The sequence below is a fragment of the Heterocephalus glaber genome, unplaced genomic scaffold (assembly GCF_053883595.1).
Source record: "Heterocephalus glaber isolate CG9 unplaced genomic scaffold, H.glaber_assembly_v1.0 deba00000818, whole genome shotgun sequence".
Lineage (NCBI taxonomy): Eukaryota > Metazoa > Chordata > Mammalia > Rodentia > Bathyergidae > Heterocephalus > Heterocephalus glaber.
Genome location: NW_028258164.1, coordinates 7,527,839 through 7,549,830, shown reverse-complemented (window position 1 = coordinate 7,549,830; position 21,992 = coordinate 7,527,839). Strand labels below are relative to the sequence as shown.

The 21,992-nt window shown below is 45.2% G+C and overlaps 2 protein-coding genes and 1 gene segment (V, D, J or C); all 3 read right to left on the bottom strand.

The window, feature by feature from the left end:
* Positions 1–21,992, bottom strand: part of LOC101709223 (T cell receptor beta constant 1-like) — a 225,627-nt gene that overhangs the window by 7,881 nt on the left and 195,754 nt on the right.
* The window catches only part of LOC101714129 (T cell receptor beta constant 1), a 197,134-nt gene continuing 175,457 nt past the window's right edge, over positions 316–21,992 (bottom strand). For 14 of the 50 annotated variants that reach the window (XR_015449872.1, XR_015449878.1, XR_015449889.1 and 11 more), the window contains 4 exons: positions 6,148–6,186; positions 1,531–1,927; positions 882–988; positions 316–565 (listed from right to left, as the gene is read on the bottom strand). Coding sequence is in view for 4 of the 50 variants with exons in the window: in XM_087207603.1 (XP_087063729.1) it covers positions 545–565; positions 882–988; positions 1,112–1,129; positions 1,538–1,927; positions 4,727–4,773 (583 nt within the window). In the remaining 46 variants the exon portion in view is untranslated. Of the gene's footprint in view, positions 566–881; positions 1,021–1,111; positions 1,284–1,530; positions 1,974–4,726; positions 4,774–5,440; positions 5,509–6,010; positions 6,079–6,147; positions 6,187–21,992 lie in introns of all 50 variants that reach the window. The other 36 variants (XR_015449850.1, XR_015449865.1, XR_015449871.1 and 33 more) reach the window with 16 other exon arrangements.
* Prss2 (serine protease 2) lies at positions 11,595–14,625 on the bottom strand. The gene is made up of 5 exons (XM_087207607.1): positions 14,578–14,625; positions 13,431–13,590; positions 12,580–12,833; positions 12,050–12,186; positions 11,595–11,797 (listed from the first exon to the last, which is right to left on the bottom strand). The coding sequence occupies exons 1-5, from the start codon at positions 14,615–14,617 to the stop codon at positions 11,648–11,650; spliced, it is 741 nt and encodes a 246-aa protein (XP_087063733.1). The 5' UTR covers positions 14,618–14,625; the 3' UTR covers positions 11,595–11,647.

The window sequence follows — 21,992 nt, the reverse complement described above, 5'->3', positions numbered from 1 at the left end:
GCCATGGGAACATGACCAGTTGGCAGATTCACACTTCTGTGTAAATCAGCTGTGTCTCAGAACTGTTCTCAGAACTTCTGTATTTTGAGACTTTCTAGAAATCATCTCTACCTTTTCTACCTTCCTGTCTCTTCCCATCTCTACTTTCTGCATTTAATTTGCCTCTCCTGGGGATCCTGGGTGGATCCTTCTCTAGACTTTTCTCACCTGAGGGGATTGTATCAACTTTGAATACTTCTTGTTTCTATCCTGACTGAAAGCCAGATCATAGGGAGTCTGGGCACTGGAAAGAAGTGATATCTGGACATTCACAAGTCCATCAGGAAGACCAGGACATGTTTATTGATTCCATCATCTGGACACTCTGGGATTCCCCTGGGGTAGGGATATTTCAGCCATAAACATACAGGTGTGCATGAGTTTAGGGGGTAGAATTAGAATGAGTAGAGAAATGAAATCAGCTCTTCAGAAGCACTGGCAGAAGGAGAATCCACAAGGACACTCTAATACATTGGAAGTCTCTGCTTCTACAGCCAGAGTAGGATCAGGAATGCTTTTTCTTTACCTGCAGAAGAGAAGGGTATGAGGTTACCAAGTGCCATGAGTGGTGGGAATTGGGAGGAAGAAGCAGGGACAATTGACCACATAAATTGTAGGGCTCTTAATGATATGCACTGGGAATTTGGGTGACCATAGCTTCTCCTTCCCATCGTAGCCCTTCCACTGTACTCTCCCAGAGGTGAAGCTTGTCTTTTAAGGCATGTGAGTAAACTCCCACCTGCCCACTTCTGGTCTTGAAAGCATCTCTATGCTCTAGGCTTTGAGTTGTTGGGTGTTGTGTGTTGCTTGTAACCTCCCTACCCCTCCTGCCCTCCTCTTACCATGGCCATCAGCACAAGGGCACTGACCAGCACAGCATACAGGGTGGCCTTCCCCAGCAGGATTTCATAGAGGATGGTGGCAGACAGGACCCCTTGCTGATAGGACACTGAATGGAAGGAAGTGAGAGAAGGTCAGTACCTGTGAACAGATAGCTCTGGCCTCTATCGACCTGGTGCCCTGGTTCCACAGCCAAAACCACAATGGGTACAGAGCAGAGAGGCTCACTTACCAGAGGTGAATCCACAATCTGAAAGAAAAGAAGGGAGAGAAATTGGTGAGAGACCTCACCTTCTTATGCAGATTGAAAACTAAGGCATCCTTGAGGTTAGCACAGACTGGCAGGCCCAGAGCATCATCATCTTTCTTGTGTCATGCTGATGTCAACTCATCTCCCTTGACACCTTGGCAAATGCAGCACCAGAGGGAACAAAGAGTCTACTGAGATGCTGAGCTACACAGGTCACATGGAAGGAGGTCTCTAGCTCAAGGCTTCGGGTTGAGGAATTAGCCAGAGGTACCCAGATCATCTTCATGATGGGCCTTAGTCCCCTCTCCCCTTTTTGTTTCCTATCTAGCCTTTCTACCTGAATTCTTCCACCTCCCTCTGGTGCTGATCTGGCTCAGACTCCCCACAGGCCTCTCTGGCACCACTCACCTGCGCTCCCCCAAACTTCAGCACTGACATTCTGGGTGACAGGTCTGGCCCGGTCCTCCTGGTCCCAGGGGTCATCCTCTGAGAGCCCATAGAACTGGACTTGGCAGCGGAAGTGGTTGCGGGGGTTGTGCCAGAAGGCAGCTGAGACCCTCAGGCGGCTGCTGAGGCAGTAGCTGGAGTTTGGGTTGCCAGGAAGCTCCTTGTAGGGCTGAGGGTCTGTGCTCACCCCGCTGCGGGTCTCCTTCCCATTCACCCACCAGCTCAGCTCCACGTGGTCTGGGAAGAAGCCTGTGGCCAGGCATACAAGCGTGGCCTTCTTTTTCTGGCCGATCTCTGCTTCTGATGGCTCAAACACAGCCACCTTGGGTGGATTCACCCTGTCCAGGTTTTCTGCAGAGTGAAGAATGGTTGGGAACAGGGCTGCTCTCAGAGCCAGCTGGGTCTGGAAGGGGCTACGTGCATGTGTGTGGGCTGGGAAGGCATCAAGATACAAGGAAACTATGCCACAGTACATCCTGTGTGGTTTGGGATCATTGTTTTCTTCTCTCTTTTCTCCCTTAGCTTTGCCACTGAATTATCCGATGGCTATACGTTGTCTACTTTTTGATCTCCTTAAGGTGACATCTGTCCTAATTTTCTTGCCTTTCACTGCAATATCTCCTACTCTACAATATCTCATCTGTTGAAAGAATGTATCTCTTTCTTTCTCATTCAGTCTTGCTTGGTGTGTGGCTATCTTTTAGACAGAAGCAGTCATGGTAGAGTTGAATGAACTTAGTTTTGTGATAGAAGAATTTTTTTAGTAGCATGATCATAAGAACTAAATTGATTTTTTCCCGATTTTCATTTTCCCTTTTTGGGACAAAGTGATATTCTGTTTTGAGTCATGCCACATACTAGAATTCGCTTTTCTTGCCTAGAATAGACAATTTTCCCATTACATTGAGTATATTTTTCTGATTACCGTGCTCAATTCTTGTTTTTCACAGGTAACTTGTGCTGAGGATCCAGCTTGCCTCTGCCTGATACGCTATCTGATGTTTCACTCCTACACTGGGGCTCAGGGTGGCTGTGGTAGCTTGCCCAGCACGGATATAATTTGGTGCTATTCATAGGTTGAACCCTTTCCTTTTTTCTAGGGTTCACAAGCCTCCCCGGTCAGGTTTGGGAACCACGCCAAACTCTGTATTCTTTGAAGTAGTCAAAACTACTTGGTGGTCTAAACAAATCACAAAGCCCAAGGCTGTTTCTGCAAAGTGTTCACACTGAGAAGCCTTCGTCCGTTTCATATGCTTGGCAGAAGGGAGGGAAAGAATTTCTGGGATCACTAGAAAAAAATAACCTTATCTGAAGACAAATGAGGAATGGAAAAATCACATCCATTCTTCAGGGACCCTTCTTTTTGCCAGTTTACTGTCTTCTCTACTCCGCACTGCTCTGAACATAGGGGTGGACTTTTGGTGCAGAAATATGACAAGTGCAGATATCTCTACTTTTATCAAAACTGAGAAATAATTTGGATGGGAAAACTGAGACAGAGGCATGGAAAACGGCAAACCCTGAGACAGTAATGATAACAAGAATGAAAGTCATCACATTAAGGTGAATTGTTTACAAAGGATTTTCACATAAGTTGGTCCATTCTATTTTTATGTGCCTTAGAGAGACTGAGACAATTTAAATCATTTTTCAAATTTCGTGAACCCCACCTTCAGCTCTTCTCCAGCCCCAGCCTCTTGAGTTTAGGCCTTTGAATCAGATGATTATACTTTCCATCGAACTCCTTGCCATGTGGCCTCACTTGCAGACAGTGTCTGTCTGCCCAAGCTCCCATTGCTGGTAGGATCTAGGTGTCCCATTCTCCAGCCCAGACTCCATCCCTTCCCAATCCCACTCCACTCGCCTGTCTTCCTCCTCCCAAGCATGGTAATCATTTCATTAGGGTTTCGTATTGGTGCCTCATCCTGTTATCCCAGCATGGATCTTGAGGTCTGAGAAAGTAGGGTCTCTTACTTATTTTTTCTTTATACTTGGCTGTTGCTAAGATCATGCAAGTTTCCCATTGCACAGTTTTTTCAGACCTGTCTTCCAGATGCCCACCAAACACAGCCCACCTCAGAGACTCCCCAGGAAGCTCCTACAAGGCTGTGACAGGGACTTGTGCCCTTGGTCCCAAGAGCAGTCCTCAAGCCACCCTGATCTCACCAGCCCGGTTCTTACTGCCTTCCTCAACAACCGCCCCAGGAAGACAAATGTGGTAGAGTCTGCTAGAGACAGAAAGGAGGAAGATGAGGGTGAGACCAGGGTTCTGTGCCGGAGGGAGATGTCAGGGAGGGTTTTAACTGGAAGACAGCTCTTCACTGGGACAGGATCAATGATGCAGAACTGGAGTGAAAATGGGAAGGAAAAATAGAGAAGATATAAAAGAGAAAGGAAAACAACATATCCACTAAAAAAGGAGAGACAAGAGTCCCAGAGAACAATGAAAAGAAAAGCAACCAAACCACAAAGCCCCAAAGATGAGGATGGAGATCTGCAACTGCGGAGCTGCAAGCAACCAGCAGGAGAGCAAGCAGGAGAATCCACAAGCCAACGGGAAGGTAGGAGACAGTGCAGGGCCTGGTGCAGAGGGGCAACTCTGACCTTATACCCAAACCACTTCCCAGATCACTGGCATCAAACACAGTCACCTGCATTCAGGAATGGAGCCCCCATACCTGTCACAGTGAGCCTGGTGCCTGTTCCAAAATGGAGCGGTGAATTATAGGAACACAGCGGGAGGTGGCCATGGTAAAACCCAGAGGCCAAGCCCTAGCTCCTGCCTGGGGATGGCCACCTCTCTCTGCTTGCACTCATAACTCTGGAGTAAAGCAATTCAATTGGGAAAATGTCTAACACGATATGGGATAAGAGGGACAGGAAAAAGAGGTTTAGATCCATCCCAGCACATAAGAAGAAAGGATAAGCCAAGAAAGGAAGGAGGAGGCCGATCATGCACTGAAGGCTTGGAGGAGAGAATTAGAGGAACTGACCAAGTCCCATCTAAGGAGAGGCAAACTCAGGTGCTCAGAATCCCCCCCTCCCCAAGTAATAAATTCAAATGTGACTGAGTCCCTTCCATCAGCACTAGAGGAAGTGGAGCCTGGCTCCAGGTGTCAGTGGCCCCATTGTCCCAGTCCCCCACCTTACCTAGGACAGAAAGTCGAGTCCCCTCTCCAAAGTGCTGTGCCTCATTGCTCCACAGTATTGCACGAGGGTGGCAAACTCAAGAGGAGCTGCTGGGGCCCTTCCTTCCTTCCCAGAGCTGGCTCTGCCACAACTCCACCCTCCCTCATTCTCTGAGCTGCAGCCTGGGCTTTGTCCTCAGTCCCTGTCCTTTCCCAGGAGTCTTCCTGCAGCTCCAACCTGACAGTATCCCATACCCAAAGAAGACCTTTACCTACCCAAGATGGAGGGCTCGGCTCTGCTGCCGAAAGTTAGCTTTTCATTCGCACTAAAGCCTGGCAGGAAAACAGCTTCCAGCTGCTTTCTATTCCTTCCTCCCCACTTTGTGATTCCTCTTCCCATTCCTTCTAGGGAAGCAGAAGGGCAGGGCAGGTAATGGGGCAATGGGAAGTGCTGTGGTCCGGGAACTAATTCACCCCAATGGTGACAGCTATAAGGACTTCCCATCTACCAAGGCCAAGATAGGCTCCTTCAAGGAGACAGGAGATGGGCACAGTAACTTCCAGCTGAGTCTCCCTGCCTCCTGGTAGGGTCCTCAGGCTCGGCACAGCCAGTGCACGAAATACTGGAAATGGAAACTGTTCCCTCCTTGTTACTTCAAGATAAGAATTCAGATTCATACCCAAGATGGAGGCTCCATTTGGTTCCTAGTCCTCCCTCCAGACCCAACTTACTCACCTACAACTGTAAGCCGGCTTCCCTCCCCAAAATAGAGGGTGCTTCCAGAACACAGCCTCCCAGGTCCACTTCAAAACCTCCCAGTCTGCCAAGTACAGTGGGCTTCAGGAGAGGTCAGGCTTTCGTGGGTCTCTTCCCACACACAGCCACGGGCCTGCTCCATAAACTCCCCCTGCCCTTCCAGGGCTCACCCAGAACCCAGACAGGTGAGGAAGGAGAGGGCATGAGTGCCTGCAAAATCCAGAGCAGATCTGAAGAGCCTCGAGAGAACCTCTGAGAGTGAGGAAGACAGATGTCACAGTTCATTAATTCCCCCCAGTCCCTCATCTCAGGGGATTACTCCGGGTACAGCACTATCTCTTTTTCCTCCATCCCAAGCTCAGCTCCAACTTTGCCAAGAACCTTGGGGCCACCTGGGGGATGCACCCCACATGGAGCCTCTCCTGAACTCATTTCCAACACAAGATGTCCTCTCTCCCAATTGGGTCCCAGGAGCTCTGTCCTTCTTTTCACATTTCCCAGGTCAGAGTCCGTCCTCAGCACACCCAGCCCAGAAACCCTGAGCCTTACCTATGACTTTGAGCCTGGTCCCTGACCCAAAGGTATAGTCATAGTTGACACAGCAGGACATGGCCACTCTAAAATGGATACTGGGGATGCACTTTGTCCTATGAGAGACCTGGGAAGTTACCTGGAAGATGTCTTACCTACCACTGTGAGCCTGGTGCCTTCTCCAAAGTAAACTTCTGTGTTCACACAGTGACATGGGACAAGGAGAAAAACAAATTCAAAGTATGGAGAGAGAAGGGCCTTGGCTAGTGTCTAGAGGACCTTGGGTGAGGACTGTCCACTTCTGTGTTGTAGGCTTTACACGGATGGGCATTTCAATGTTGGACCCAGGGGACCACAGAGTGTGGCAGAGTCCATCTAGTGGGACCTACATTCTTTTCTCAAAAAATAAAAATGCTCCACCCAAATGCTTTCTGTCTAAAGGCCCATCAGAGGGATGTAGTCCTAGACAGCAGGCCAGGAGCCCAGAGCCTGTGACCGTGTCTCACAAGGGTCAGGATATCCTTGGCTTCTTCTGGAGTCTTCTGTGAAGCTCATCACCTCCAATCCACCTTTCCACTGACCTTGTCCTGGTTTCATGGCTTTGGGGATGAAGGAGTCTTCTGTTGGTCCACCGAGGCGTTCTTCTTGTGCATGTGTTCTAACTTCCTGGAAAGATCCAGTTCAGACCTGGGCCTGTCTGCACCCATGGCCTTGGGCTGACATGTAGTCAGGAGCAAGTCAGGTACATCCTGGATCTAACCATACCTGGCCTTGTGGCCCGGGAAAAAATGTTGAGAAATGGTGGACATTGGAGCAGGGTGAGAGGTTTTTGTAAAGGCTTCCCATAGAATTGAATCACCGTGGCCCCCTGTCCCCACAATGTTACAGCTTTGTACAAAAAGGGTCCCTCCCATGGGGCCGCCTCCTGGAGGCTTGAAGTAACCACCAGTGCAGCTGCTGCTTTGAGGCAACTGGAGGACAGGTAGGTGACATCACCCTCCATTGTGCAAAGTGGTGGTGGGGTGTGGACTAGACTGGGGGCTCCCTCCTCAGCCTGCCTCTTTTCTATGATGTTCTCAGCTCCTTGAGCTGTGTGAATTTGCAAGGCTCCTTGCTGAAGAGTCTGGTTTCCCCACATCGTACCTCCCTCTCCAAGTTGCTGTCATAGAAGGGAGCCACCTGTCGAGAAGCAGCAGCCCCTGTCTACCCTGGCCATAGTTCTCTAGAGAACTGACCAAGAGCTGTGAGGAATCAGAGCTGTACTAGTTATAAACAAACAAATAGCTAAGGGTGCACTGTATTTCCAGGAACAAGCATGGGATCAGAGGAGAGAACATGTTGGCAGCCATCCTGACTTCTCATTGTTGACCCTGGAATCAAATTTTGGGAAAAGCAGTTGAGGAAATACCTGTGGAGGCCAGGTAGAGAGACAGGCTGGCAAACATTCCAGTCCAATCACAAGGCCCTGTGATCATGGCTACAGTTTTTGCTCTCTTTCTGGAGGTATAGAAATATTTGAAGTTGTTGGGAGATACTGTTTTTCCCTTTCAAAAGATGACTGTAAAGTTTAACCTGAACTCAAATGGCCTAGATATTTCTTCCCTAGATGGTGCTCCCTTCAATTGCCTTTCAAGGTGCTGCTTAAAATTAAGATGAAGAAAACCACGTGGCAAACTGAGTATGATAAGCACACATTGGCATGGAAAAATAAAAACAAAATCAAATGATAAATATGGGGAAAATATTTGTGATTCTTACCATAAGGGCTAATCTCCCTAATATATAATGAACTATTAGAGATCAACAAGAAAATAATCCAGCAGTCCAATAGAAAAGGGGCAAAAGCAGATTGGTTCAGAGAAAAAAGATGTTGAACTAGTCCTTTACTATAGGGGGGAAACTTCTCACAATGATAATGCAAAATAAAACAGCACGGAAATAATAATTTTCATCTATTTGGTCAACACAATTGCATTATGGAAAAAATTCCATAATGCAAGCTTTATGGGGAACAATTTGGAGACAACTATAAAGATTACAAATGCATTTGCTTTTCATCCAGAAATCTCACCTAGAGAATTTATCTTGTAAATACTCTTGCATAAAAATATAAAATGTTTGCAATATAGTTGCATCATGTAGAGTAGCAAAAGATTGGGGAATATTCCAACACCCATCAGCAAGGGAATGGATAAATAGCCATATTCTATTATGTCTATACAATGGAATACTATTCAATGCTAAAAAAGAATAACAATGGCTTATATTGCTATGGGAAGCTCTCTAAAATACATGCTTTACTGAAAAGAGTAAGCCAAAGAATTGTGAACATGTATGCTACCTTTTGCCTAACAACAGAAGCAAAAGAAAGAAATATACATTTAGTTACTGGGTTCTGCATAATGAAACACTGGAAAGATAAAAAGAAACTGATAAAAGTAATTACTCATGATGAGTAGAGTGGATAGAAACAGTGGAAGCACAAGTCACATTTCTCTGTGTCAACTTTACTGTGTTGCTTTTGTATTAGGGCTGCATAGCTATATCTATTTATAATCAAACCTAAATTAACAAAATTTAAAAAGGAAAGAAAAGCAATAAAATATTGCTTTAAATAATATATGAAGATCTGCCACTTAGAAATAAATATTTGTTTAATTTACAAAGTCTTTTTCCCAACGAAGATCAGTTTATAAAAGAAGCTATCTTGTGGTCCTGAATTTTCTCAGTGGGGCCCCAAACCCTTAGGAAACATGTAAAAATTACAAATTGAGTTTAGGATTGAATTTGCTAACCTATATTTAAACAACCAGGGAGAAAATCGTCCTGCTGTTTCTATCACAGTTCGAGGCATGGGATCCACAACTTGTCTCCTGATGGGAACCAGGCAGGAGTAAGCTTGAAGAACAGCAGAGGCTAGCTAAGCTAGTGATGCCTTAAGCTGGACAGAAGACGTAAGGAGAGAGTCTGCATTTATCCCTTTAATAATGCCATATCTCAGAATATTCTACGATAAGCCCAACTAAAGGCCTATTGCTTCATCAATTGGAATGTGGTGAGGTTTCCTCTTTATTTCCTTTCTTCATTGAAATGTAGTTTATTTTGATCTATTTACATTTTTTGTTGTTGTTTATTCACCCCATTTGCCAATCAATACTTTACTTTCTAAGTAAGTTTTTCCTTAATCAAGTAGCTGGTGACATTTATCCCAACTAGCCTTACAAATCAGAAAACCACTCTGTCTTGACATCATAGCATCTCATAGAGGTTTTTTTTCCTCCAGTTTTGCTCCTCTGGACATTATACCTAAATGCAACGAAATTTTTTTCTGCAGTAGTAGCAACAGACCAACTAGGCAGGAATCAGTTTGAGGTCATTCACCATCTTGAGCAGCAGGGGGCAGGCTTTCCGTATTATTATTATTATTTTTTTTTTTTTTTTTTTTTTTTTTTTTAAGACCTAGGTCGTTGCAGTATAGGTTTGGCCACTTGAGGGGGCAAAAAGGATGTAGAGTGCTGGGTGGGGGTAAAGAAAGAAGCAGTCTTCCTCAGGGCATGTGCTGGGAGCCCGGGGGAGAACAGGGAAACGTGCTAGTAACAGTTTATCCCTGTGTAATTCAAGCTATTTTTTCTCAGTTGAGGAATAGATATCTAGAGGCTAAAATGAGCACTCGGTGATGAAGAGACAGAGCTGAAACCAGCTCCCAAGCTTCCTCTATTGAGTTATGGCACTGTAAACCCAGCCTGGAGCCATCTTCCTGGGTTTCACCAGGCCCCTGCTTATGGCTAGGAGGCCTTGGGAAAATTACTAAATCTCTCTCTCTCAGTCTGTTATGGATAAAATGGGAATCATAATAACAATACTACCTTATGGGGTTGCTGTGAGAGCTAAATGAGGTAACGCATGCCAACATTTATAATGGTACCTGCACACAGTTAGTGAAAATATTAGCTGTTGTTATTTCCACAGAGTACTGTCCCAGGGATGTCTCTTCCAATGAGGTTCACGGGCTTTAGCGTAATCAGAGTGACCTGGAAGGTTTGTTAAATGGCGGGTTGCTGGGTGCCCTTCCAGTTCTTCTAACGCAGTAGGTCTGGGGACAAGGCTCACCGCTGCATTTCTCTCCAGTTCCCCAGGAACCGTGGTGCTGCAGTTCCAAGGACCAGTCTTTGAGAACCATTCTTCTGGAAGCTTCTTTCTTTTCTCAGTACCCTTCCCTCCACTCCTTCATGTTTTATTTGTTCTATCCCTGGTTACTTATATCCCAGGCTTTGTTCAATCCCTGGAGATAGCTGGACAAGCAAGACAAGATCTCCCATCTGGGTGCTCATAGTTGAACTCCAGGAGAGCTACCTCCTATGACAGAAGAGGGCACAGACCAGGGGGTGGACACCTGAAACTCAGACATGAGGACAGTGGGGCCAGTGCATGGGAGGTGGAGGTGTCAGAAGATACTTAAGAGGGGTGGGAGGGGAATCCAGGCTGATGGGGCCATGATGTCCAGAGATGGAGACTAGAGGTGCATGGATGGGCCCCCAGGACTTCTGAGCATGAAGGAGAGGCAGACAGGGATGTGTGGTGGAAGCATAAGTAGGACTGGAGCAAGGAGAACCATAAATTTCCAGATTCTCAGGAAAAGATTGACTTAGGCAGGGACGTGATGAGCAGGAGCTCTTCAAGAACAATCACTCTGCCTGGAAGGAAGTGATTGAAGGAGCCCCTGGGGAGGTGCAAAAGGCAGGGAAGGGGTCGCTGGTGATGGCAGGCTGGAGAGACATGGAAGATCAGGGTTGGTGGGTTCTTCATAGTCTCAAGAGAACAGTAGGCTGGGTAGAGGGCATTTAGGCAAATGGGGATTCAATCCCCAGCTCTGTCATCCACAGGGTGTGGCCTGTGGGTGAGGCAATAGTCTTTGCTGCCCTCTGCTTTCCATTTGTACTCCTGAAGTGAAAGCAAGCTGAATGTGCAAAGTCTGTAACCTCTGGATGGTGTGCACTTACTGCTACTATATGTGGAATGAGCCAAAGGCAGATTTCTTGGGAGTGTGATGAATGGAGGTGTAGGAGCTCATGTGTCCCCTGCAGATACATAAGCAGATGGCTGAGAAAGGGCCAGTGAGAAGTTCTCTAGTAGGACCCTTGCTGCCAGGAGGAAGAAGAATTGCACTAGCAAGAATGCATGCCTGCGAGGGGACTCAGAAGAAACTCAGGCAATTGATGCTGAGGTTTCTCTAGATGTGTGTGCTTGCTGCTCTGGATACAAAGAGGCTTGTTTCCAAAGCCAAAGAAGCAGTGGCCTTGCCAATGGCACTGAAATATGCAAACGTAGACAGATTCAGGACCACCAGAGTACCCAGAAAGTACAAAGCTCTTTAAAACCACTTCTCTGAAATCTATTTTTCTTGAGAAGACAGACACTTTTTACTGCTTTTAATGAGTTTCAGATTTCAGATTTCATCTCTTAATATACTGCTAATCAAGTGCTCCATAGAATGTATTTTGGGACATGGCAGGGGTTTGCTTATCTCTTGAGAAGAGAGATGTATCTGACTTCAGATTGGAGCATGTTTCCCAAAACAAAGGGGCTAGAAGGAGCAAACAAATAACAGGCACAGATTCACTTTATTACCGTAGGTATGGCAACAGAACCGGGGGCTCAGTTGCTAGCAATGGTCTGCTGAATCCAGGACACGTAGTTGCACACCTTGGTGTAGACTCCGGGAAGATTCTTCTGAGCACAGCCATAGCCCCAGGAGACGATTCCCTGAAGTTTTCCATTGCAGACCACGGGGCCACCAGAGTCACCCTGGGAAGGAGGGACAAGTCATATAAAGAGGAGATGAGAGGGAATGCAGCTACACTTCCTCTGAATTTAAATACTCTGGTCAGCTGGCTCCATATCCTTCTCATGGTTGCCCACTCTGTGCCCTTGCTAAGTGGATGGTATGCAGGCCATCATTTCTCCATGGTGTTACCACATGGAGCTGCCAGCCCCACCATCTGGGCCACTCACATCCTGCTCCCAGGACACAGGGGACATAGGAAGGGCTCCAGTCACCTGGCAAGAGTCCTTGCCTCCCTCGAGGAAGCCAGCGCAGAACATGTTACTGGTGATCTCTCCAGGGTAGGAGGCTTCACACGAAGACTGACTGAGCACAGGGGCATCCAGGCACTGCAGCAAGTCTGGGTTTTTGACTTTGAGAGGCAGGTATAGATCAGAGAAAGAAGAAACACGAGTCAGACCGGGCTGGGGAAAAATCCAGTGCCCAACACCATGGGCAGACACTGGAGAGCACCCCAAGGATGTAAGCCCCAGAAAGGAACAATGGCTGTCAGCTCCCAGCAGGACCATTGCTGCTCCCCATCCTGGAAGTAAGGATATCATGTTCTAGATTTGTCCTCTTTTGATTCTGAGAATCAACTCCTTGGGAACTCACATGACTATGGTGGCCACTGCAAAGCCTTGTGTGTAGTGGGCACTTGAAATGTGTTTTCCGGCAGAATCAAATGGATTCAACCTTATAGACATGCTTGGTTTGGGGAAGTGTAGGGAGAGAAGGCAGAAGGAGGGTGAAGAGCCTCACTTACCACCAGAGCTCAGCGTGTTGCCCCAGCCAGAGATGAGGCACCGGGTGCCAGCAGACGCACAGGAGGAAGGCAGAGATATACTGGCCACCCGGGAGTTGAGGGTTGCAGGCGAGGCAAGCTTGATCAGCATGATGTCATTGTTCAGGGTGTTGCTGTTGTAATTGGGGTGGCGGATGATCTTGGCTGAATTGATAAACTGCTCATTCCCCTCCACAACGTTGATGTTGTGCTCTCCCAGTCTCACCTGGATGCGGCTATTGGGAAGAGGTGCATGGTACAGGCTTTCGTTCCGTAGTCCAAGACACTCCAGAATTCTCAAATGCCCTGGTCAGGAGGAACTCTAGGGGCTCAGGACAGCATATGTGACAGGATTACAGGAGCAGCAGAGGGCTGGTGGGTGGTGCTGGTGTGTGACCCAAGCCATTCCCGCGATGGAGGTAGGTGGTGTGGAAGAGGATGCAGTGTGGAGGGGGACACCGTGTGCAGGAGATGAGGTGTGGAAGGGATGGGGTTCAGGCTGCAGCTGGGGATCGCTCTCAGCTGCTATCCTGAAGCCCCCTCCCACAGCCCACGTGTAGCTGGTTAGCAAAGAGTATCTGTGCAAGGTCCTTGTCTGCCTGTTTTACTGGTCCCTACCACACCAAAATGATCCTTCTCTGCTTTTCTGACCCCTACCCTCTGCTGTGTAATAGATTTGTTTGGTGAGGGAGAGGCTTGCTATTGTGTGGACCTCTTCTCCTGCATGAGAGATGCCTCCAGCAGCTTCTATTCTCTACCACCTTTCCTGTCTTCCTTCCAGCCTCATCAGTTACCAGGGCTGTGGGCTCTGCAGTCTGGGGCTCAGCACTTACGACTTGTAGCAGTGAGCTGCAGACACCACCCACTGGTTATTGATGAGGGAGCCTCCGCAGAAGTGGTAGCCACTGTTCAGGGACACCTGGTAGGGGATGGAGTTTGCCGCACAGGTGTAGCCCCCAACGATCTTGTCATCATCATCAATGGGGAAAGCAACTTGAGTGGAGAAAGGGAGAAACCAACTTAGCAGAAGTTAGAAGGGTGAAGACTTCAGCCCTGTGGTTGCTTCCTGCTCATTATTATTTTTTAATTAGTACAGTGATTATAGGCAAACAAGGAGCACTGTCAACCCCAGTCGACACCACAGCTTATAGTTGTCCCGGGTACCTGTGCCTGCAAACACATAACTGGATATCCTGCATGGGCTCAGATCTCCTCTGCAGGTACCAGAGTGGGGGCATATTAAAAGCTGTTACCATGTGTTGGCTGGGAAATGGATCAGAATGTGGTTGTCTCCCCACTGAGTGCTTCTCTCTCAGGTTCATCACTGGTCTGCTCCCCATGGCTGTTTGAGCCCCAGGTTATCAGCATAGCTAGGATAATCTCCCAGCTGAGTAGACCCAGCTGTACCCAGCTTTCCCACAGCCCAAATCTACACAGTGAGGTCAGAGTAGATGATACCAGCTCACAGGCCCACTTAGGCATGGCAAAGGGAGGCAATAGAACTAGCAAGTAGAATAGTTATTCTTGATCTTGTCTGCAAATATGGGAATCTTAAAGTCACCCAGGAAGCTTAAGCATCTAGTGCACAGGCCATATCCCCAACAGGAAGTCTTGATTTCTAGGGGCGAGTCTCTGGGAAGAGCACTTTTTCAAATTCCTTAGGTGTGCTCAAGGTTGAGGACAGCTATGGTGGACCTATCCTAGAGCCAAGCTATGGGACTGCTGCTTCATTTCAGGGACTCTCTCCACCTAGCCTACTGTTCCACCCTCCCTGACCTCAGCCCAGCATGGTGGAGGGAGTGGAATCAGGGAAAAGGAGAAAGGTGAAGCTTACCAAGAGCCCAAGAAGGTGGGAAGGAGAGGTTCTGGACAGGGTACAGTAAGTATCAGAGTGTAGTAAGATAGAAGGGACAGCAGTGATGGTAGGGCACAAGGCTTTGAGGAGAGGGTGGACAGGCCCAGGCAAGGCATGGAACTCACCAGCAGCTCCCACAAGGGCGAGGATCAGAAGTGCGCTCATGGTGGCAGATGTACAGTTGAGCAAGTGGTGGAGCTGTATTTATACCTCTTAGGAGGGAGGGAAGATACAGAGGTGGAGGGTCATGTTCCTCCCTGCACAAACACACCTGTAGATTTTCCCTTCCCAGAGTCTTGCATCAGCCCTGTTGTGTGTGCCACTCTGTGTGAGGTGATAAAGAAAGTTACCTTCTGAGGCTGAGAGGGAGAGCAGCTGATTTTTTGAAAGGATGCTGGGCTGAGGAAAACAGGAGAAGCCAACCTCGCCATTTACAAGACTGGGCTTGCTTAGGCTGAGAGATGAGGGTTTGGAGGAAGAAGAATGGCCTGGGTCCTTAGAAATCCTCTGAACTTGTGGGGATTTATGTAACTTACTTTGAGAATGCATTAATATTGACAGCAAGCTTGGCTGTTTGGGATCCTGGAGTTCCCAAGAGAGGAAAGAAATGTCTAAGACTTATTACCATGAGCACGAAGTCCCTTCTCTGCAATCTAATGCCCTGGGCAAGAAGGTCAAATCCAAGGCCTTGGCAGCCAGAATTACAAGGAGGTGATGAGAGGGAGACTCAGAGTTTTAGAAGTCTGGGCTTCCAGTTGGCTCTCCTTTCTACCAAAGCTATAAATGGGGAGTGTTTTGAAGGAGAAGTGAAAGTTAAGTAGGAGCTTACTCAATACATTAGAGGGATGGAAGACCAACATCACATTCCTCCTCCTCCTCAATGTCAGGTCATTTGTCTCTCCCTTTGCTCATGCTTTTAAGGGTTTTCTTAAAACAGCCTTTTGGTTGCTCTCATGGTCTGTACCATGAGAGGATGAAAACTACTCTATCTGATAGAAGCAGATAGATGGAGCTATGATGATATGCCCCAGATGATATGAGACAGAGTGTATTGAATCTGTATAACAATTTTGGGAGTATGACCATTTTCATTATGTTGGTTCTTCCTACCCAAGAGCAGGGGATATCTTTCCACTTTCTGATATCCTCTTTGATCTCCTTTTCCAGATTACTGTGGTTTTCAATGTAAAGATCCTTTACTTCCTTTTTTAAATTGATCCCTAAGTATTTTATTTTTTTAATGGAATCTCAATCAAAACACCATTACCACACCCACAAAGAACTAGAGAAAACAATCCTAAAGATACCCTTTGCTCGGGCTGGGGATTTAGCTCAGTGGTTCCGCCACCTGCCTTGCAAGTGCAAGGACCTGAGTTCGATCCCTGGTACCAAAGAAAAAGATATCCTTTGCTCTTGGGTAGGAAGAACCAACATAGTAAAAAAAAATGGCCATACTCCCAAAATTGTTTTACAGATTTAATGCAGTCCTAATAAAAATACCAATAGCATACCTCAAGGAACTAGAAAAAAACATTTCTAAAATTCATTTGGAACCAGAAGAGACATAGAATAGCAGAAACAATTCTTGGCAACATGGGCAAGGCAGGAGGCATCACAATCCCTGTCTTGAAATTATATTACAAAGCTACTGTGATAAAAACAGCATGGTACTAGCAAAAAACAGACCTGAGGCTCAGTGAAACAGTTTAGAAGACACAGAAACAACCCCAAACACACTCAGCCACCTTATCTTTAACAAAGAGTCCAACCAGGCCAGCTAGAAGAAAGATAGCCTTTTTAATAACTGTTGCTGGAAAAACTGGCTTTCTACATTCTGATGACTAAAACTAGACCCATGTCTCTCACAATGCACTAAACTAAAATCAAAATTGTTCCAAGATCTAAATAGTAAGACAGAAACACTAAATCTGCTGAAAGAGATAATAAGTAGAACTTTTGAGGACACAGGTGTAGGCAAAGACTTCATGAACAAAACCCTAATTGCACGGGAAATAATACAAAGAATCAACAAGTGAAATCTTATCCTATTAAAAAACTTTCACACAGCAAAAGAAATCACCAAGAGTGAAAAGACAACTCATAGAGTTGGAAAAAACTTGTAGCCAGTTGCTTCTCTAGCAGACGATTAATATCTAGAACATACAAAGAATTGAAAAAATTCAAAACCCCCAAATTTAAAGACCCAATAAAAAATGGGCATCTGAATTGAATAGATACTTCTCAGATGAAGAAATAGAAACAGCAAATAAATATATGAAAAAATGTTCCAAATCACTGGTCATTCAAGAAATGCAAATTAAAACAATGCTGAGATTTCATCTCACTCCAGAAAGAATGGCTGCTATCAAGATATCAACCAACAACAAGTACTGGTAGGGCTGGGGGGAAAAGGGAATCCATTGGTAGGACTGCACACTGGTGCAACCACTGTGAAAATCAGTGTGAAGATTCCTCAAAAAACTAGGATTAGAGGTTCCATTTGCCCCAGCTATTCCCCTTCTGGATATGTTCCTGAAAGAACTAAAAGCTTCATACCACAGTTATATATGCACACTCATGTTTATAGTGGCACAATTTTTAATAGCTAAATCTTGGAAGCAGCTCAAATGTCCATCGACCCATGAATGGATAAAAAGGATGTGTTTTTTATATAATGGAATACTACTCAGCCATAAAGAAGGATAAACTTGAGACATTTATAGCTAAATGTATGCACCTTGAGACTATACTCTTAAGAGAAATAAATTGGACAGGTGTAACTATCACATTGTGTCTCTTATGTGAGAAATTGAAAGTATAAATGAGGAACAAAATGTATAATAGATATTGTGAAATAATTTGTTCAAAAGAAGAAGGTACAGGGGGAGGAAGGAAGAGAAAAGAAAACAATGAGAAAAGAAGGAAAACCAGAAACAAAGATATTGTAAATAAGGAGGGGAAGGGGGTTGAAGGGATGAGAGGGGATTGGGGAAAAAAGAGGAATCAAGATATATCATGTACGGCCGGGAATTTAGCTCAGTGGTTTTGCCGCCTGCTGCGCAAGCGGAAGGATCTTAGTTCGATCCCCAGCACCAAAAAAAAAAAAATAACAACAAAAGATATACCATGTACAGGTACAAATTCCCTGTGATGAATGTGATCTATGAGGAATGTGATCATTATGCATATCTAAATTTTACCAGTGAAATTAATATTTAAAGTGTAGATAGTGGTAATCTGCAGTCTGATCAGAGAATTAGCAGTAGGTAGAGAGATTAGCTCAGGGTAAAGGAATCAAGTACTAGGTTCAGTAACAAAGATGTGGGGGAGGATTCTGGAATCTCCTATCTTATGTAATGAAACTATTATCCTGGGCTTCATAAAGAATTAATATTTCCAGCAAGGATCCCAATTGGGACCTGCCATAGCTACCAAGAATCAGCCCTACAATTTTTATTGGGGCATAACCTGTCCTGAGGAGTGTAGAGACAGATAGTGGATGTACTTGTATAATTAGATAATATGGGAGCAAAATGGAGGGGCCTTCTTACAAGGTGCTTATCCGTTTCAGCTCCTCTAAGCCCAGGGTGCGTGAGGAGCAGGAGCAAGCAGAGTTTATGCTTAGATTCTAAAAAAAGTAGAAAAGGAATGAGAGCTCTGGAGATGCTGAACAAAGTGAGCAAAGCTTAGTTCAACAGTTGGTGATAGAATTGGAGATGGCAAGCAGGGAGGAGGATAGAGGAAATGGAAACTAGAGTGAATTGTGGGAAATGCCAATGTAGGGCTTGTAGAGTACCTGCTGGTGCCCTCCCTAGCATGGATAGGCCAGCTTCTTTGTACCAGAGATCAGCTATGGAAAGCTCTCACCTGTCCACCCTGCATCCCTTCTATTGCTTAATGGGCTTTTACCCCAGTGGGTGTCTTAGTTACTTTTCTTTTTGCTGAGACAAAATACCCAACACCCAAAGTTAGAGGAGGAAAGGTTTATTGTAGCTCACAGTTTGTAGAGGTTCATTCCATAATTAATTGACTCCAAGGCAGAGAGAGTGGCATCACAGAGGAGAAACAGTTCATGGCAGGCAGAGGCAGCATAAGCAGCAAGTGACAAATGAGCAATGACCAGTAGCTACCATAGCAGCCCTCTTTCTGTCCCTTATAGTCTGTCCAGACTATACACCCTTAGGGAAGGTCCAGCCCCTTATCTAGAGAGGGCTTTCCCATTGTCCACTTCCAGAATGATACCAACCAATCAGTAAACTAATCTAGTAATCACACACCCTTGATCTCAGCATCATGCACTAGATCCAGTCACCTATGAAAGCTCCACCTATGACAGCATGAGGCTTTGGTGAGACATCTAGGCATAAGCCATAACAGTGGGAACACTGTTGTGTTTGTACAGTGCCTGATAGCTTTTCAGAAACTTTAACACACACAATGGTAGTGTGTTGCTTTTCCTTTGTGTTGAGCATCACAGTTTAACTTTTCACAAATATTTTATCAGTGAACTATGCAGGATAAAGTTATTTCCATTTACAGAGGAAGAGACTGTGGCTTATAGAGATTCTGCCTTGTCCAAAATGTCACCTAAAAATGGCAGTACTGCCTCAGACTGCAGGAAAACATGGCAAGAATTGTGAAGTGTGGGACTTGCTGCTGGTGGTACCTAAAAGTTTTACTGGGGAATCAACCCATTGGAAACTAGTTGGAAGATTCTACATCTGACTTTCTCCTGGAACTTGACTTCCTGGAAGAAATGAAACATCAAATAATATTTCACCTGGCACCTTATCCTAGAGCCTTACCTTACTATGGCCCTTGTCCCACATGCCTAATCCATGGACACTTTTCTGTGCTCACATGTAGTTGACAGACACTTAGGAAGCCAGGTTGGGGAACCTGGATAATATGTGATATTTCTGTGATGTCACTTAACACACTGCTTTGCTTTGTTTCTTTGCAGTGGGGTACTCATAGGATTGATGTTTTAATGGGGAAGGATAGAATTTTGCTCTAGCATTGGTAGATACTATGTGCACTGGACAGACAGCCACAGGAAAGTACCCTTGGCAGAAGAAAACACTATGGGAAAGGGAATTTTTGGATTGGCCCCTGTGCCTCTGACTCTGTCCTAAAGGGAATATCAAAGAGCAGGATGATTTCCTGTAGCTGAAGCTCACAAATTAGGCTTTTCCTGATATTTTATGCTCCTACTTACAGCCTGAGATCAGTTTTCTTCAAGGTAGGAATCACCTTTCAGGCAGAGAAGGGAGTTATAGGTAGATATTGCTACCTACTTTTAGATAAATAGGATAGGTTCAGATCCAGCTGCTTAAACTCAATAGTTCTCTTTTTTGGGGTACTTGGGTTCGAACTTAAGACCTTGCACTTGCAAGGCAGGCACGGCACCACTGAGCTAAATTCCCCGGCTCTATGCAGTTCAGTTCTTAATACCATTTTTTCTGAGTTAGATATTCCTTTGTCTACATCTTCAAGTCATTTTACTAGCTTGTGTTTGGTGTTTAGCCTATTAAACTCCTGTTTTTCATTTATTATAACAGTGAATTTTCAGTGTCCTTATTCTACACCAAATATTATGTCTTTCATGGACCTTTTTTCATATGCTTGTCAAAGCTACAGCTTTAGATGAAGAATCTAAAAGTTGGAGTTTAAGTGACTTCTCCAGAGACACTTGGGTAAGGAATGCAAAGATGGTATCAGAACCTCTCCTCTTCTTCAAACTCAGTTTATTTCCCAGTACATTGCTACATGATGGAGTCTTTCCAAGCTCCTAATTTTCTGAAAATTACACTTTTATCAGATCACGAATTACTATTTTCTTTGTGTATCAAATATGCCCAGATCAAGTTTTTCTCTTCAGATCTTTGTCAACTCCTTGGGCTCCAGCATCTTTATACAGATATTTTTCTGGTGGCATTTGGGGCTTGAATCCCAGGCCTTTGCACTGAGCTACATCCTCAATCCTTTATTTTATTTTATTTCAATTTATATTATTATTTTGGGAGGCAAAATCTTACTAAGTTGCAAAATTACCCAGATTGGGCTTGAACATGTGATCTTTCTGGCTTAGCTTCCCGGAGTGCTGGGATTACAAGTGTGCACCACCATGAGCAGCTTTTATAGCTAGATTATTAAGTTCCAGACTATCTTCCCCCCAAAGCCAAGCTCCCTTCCACTATTTTTTCATATTTCCCTAACAACATCACTTTTCATCCAGTAAGCACCTGTTCTCTTGGATATCTCATCCTGGAAATCACTGAGAGTGAAGGGGGTGCTCCGTGATCCAGAAAGACCTGAAGAGCAAGGCAAAGGCTTGGATGCTCAGAGTGGTCATGGTTGATCAGCCCATTGGAGTCACTGCCACTCGTCCTGTCTTGTTTCTTTGTTCTCATCTTCAAGTCATGAAGTGCCATTTGAGTATTTTATGGATTCTTCAAGTTTCACGCACCATACAGTTTCTACAAACTGATACTTTAAGGTTGTTTAAAGATACATTGATTCCTGTGGTGTAAGGATGAGTCTTTCTGTTCCCATCACAGCCACTCCCTGTCCACTCCTTCCAGGCCTCCTGAGCTGGTTAGGTGATTGGAGAGTAAGTAGGAGGGAGTCAGGGTAGGGTCCAGGAGGAGTATCCATGTTGTCATCACACCTGTGAATTCCATGAAACTTAGAGTCTGATACTTGATGTTTTTATCCATTTTTCTAAATCACATTAGGTCCAGATTGAAACCCATAAGCCAGGTGTGGTCATAAGTCCAATTGGTCAGTAGGCTCCTTCTAGTCATTTGGCTTGTAAAAAGTCTAGACTCTGCCATCCATTTGGAAAGGAGCCAACTGGTGAGTCCACCTCCTTTAGGTCAGCTTGGCCAGAGGCATCTTCAGAAGGCTTTCAAGGCTCAGAGCTGAGGGCTCCATCCATACAGACCCCAGAAGCAGTTCCCATCTGCTCAAGGCCACTGTGCTTGAGCAGGTGGTTCCGGACCTTGCCCCTGAAGAATCCATAGCATCTGTTCCATTTCCCAGTCCTGGGTAAGGCAGCAGAGGGAGATCAGCACACATCATTGTGCTCCTTCCTGATTAAATATAAAGCTTTGTTCAAATATGAGCTTGAGAGTTTTGTTTTCTTCCTGCGGAACAATCCAGTTAATTTCTTAGTGAGCTTAGGTAATCTAAACTCAAATCTTGGTAGATTTTTTTCTCCAAAGAATCTATTGCATCTTGACAAGTTTTCCTTTTGAAAAGTCATTCTTACTTAATCATTAAATATTTACTGGATTCCCATGATATTCCAGGAGTTCTAGGCTCTAAGAAAATAGCAGTAAAGAAAAGGTCCTTGCTTTTATGGCATTTTTGTGTTCATCCATACACATGTGAGGAAGTATAGATATTGCCGAATATATATATTTTTTTCTCTTTTTAGAAGTAGTGATTACGTGTTATTAAAACAAGGTAAAGTGTTAATGTGGAGGTACAGATAGGGTGATCAAGAAAGTTCTCTTTGGGGAAATGATATTTGAGT

Excerpts from the sequence above, each read along its gene's own strand:
- Prss2 (XM_087207607.1), bottom strand. The coding sequence starts at position 14,617 with ATGAGCGCACTTCTGATCCTCGCCCTTGTGGGAGCTGCTG. Across the intron at positions 12,834-13,430 it reads GCAGCTCACTGCTACAAGTC|CCGCATCCAGGTGAGACTGG; the intron begins GTAAGTGCTGAG and ends TCTTCCCAATAG. Across the intron at positions 12,187-12,579 it reads CAACACGCTGAGCTCTGGTG|TCAAAAACCCAGACTTGCTG; the intron begins GTAAGTGAGGCT and ends TGCCTCTCAAAG.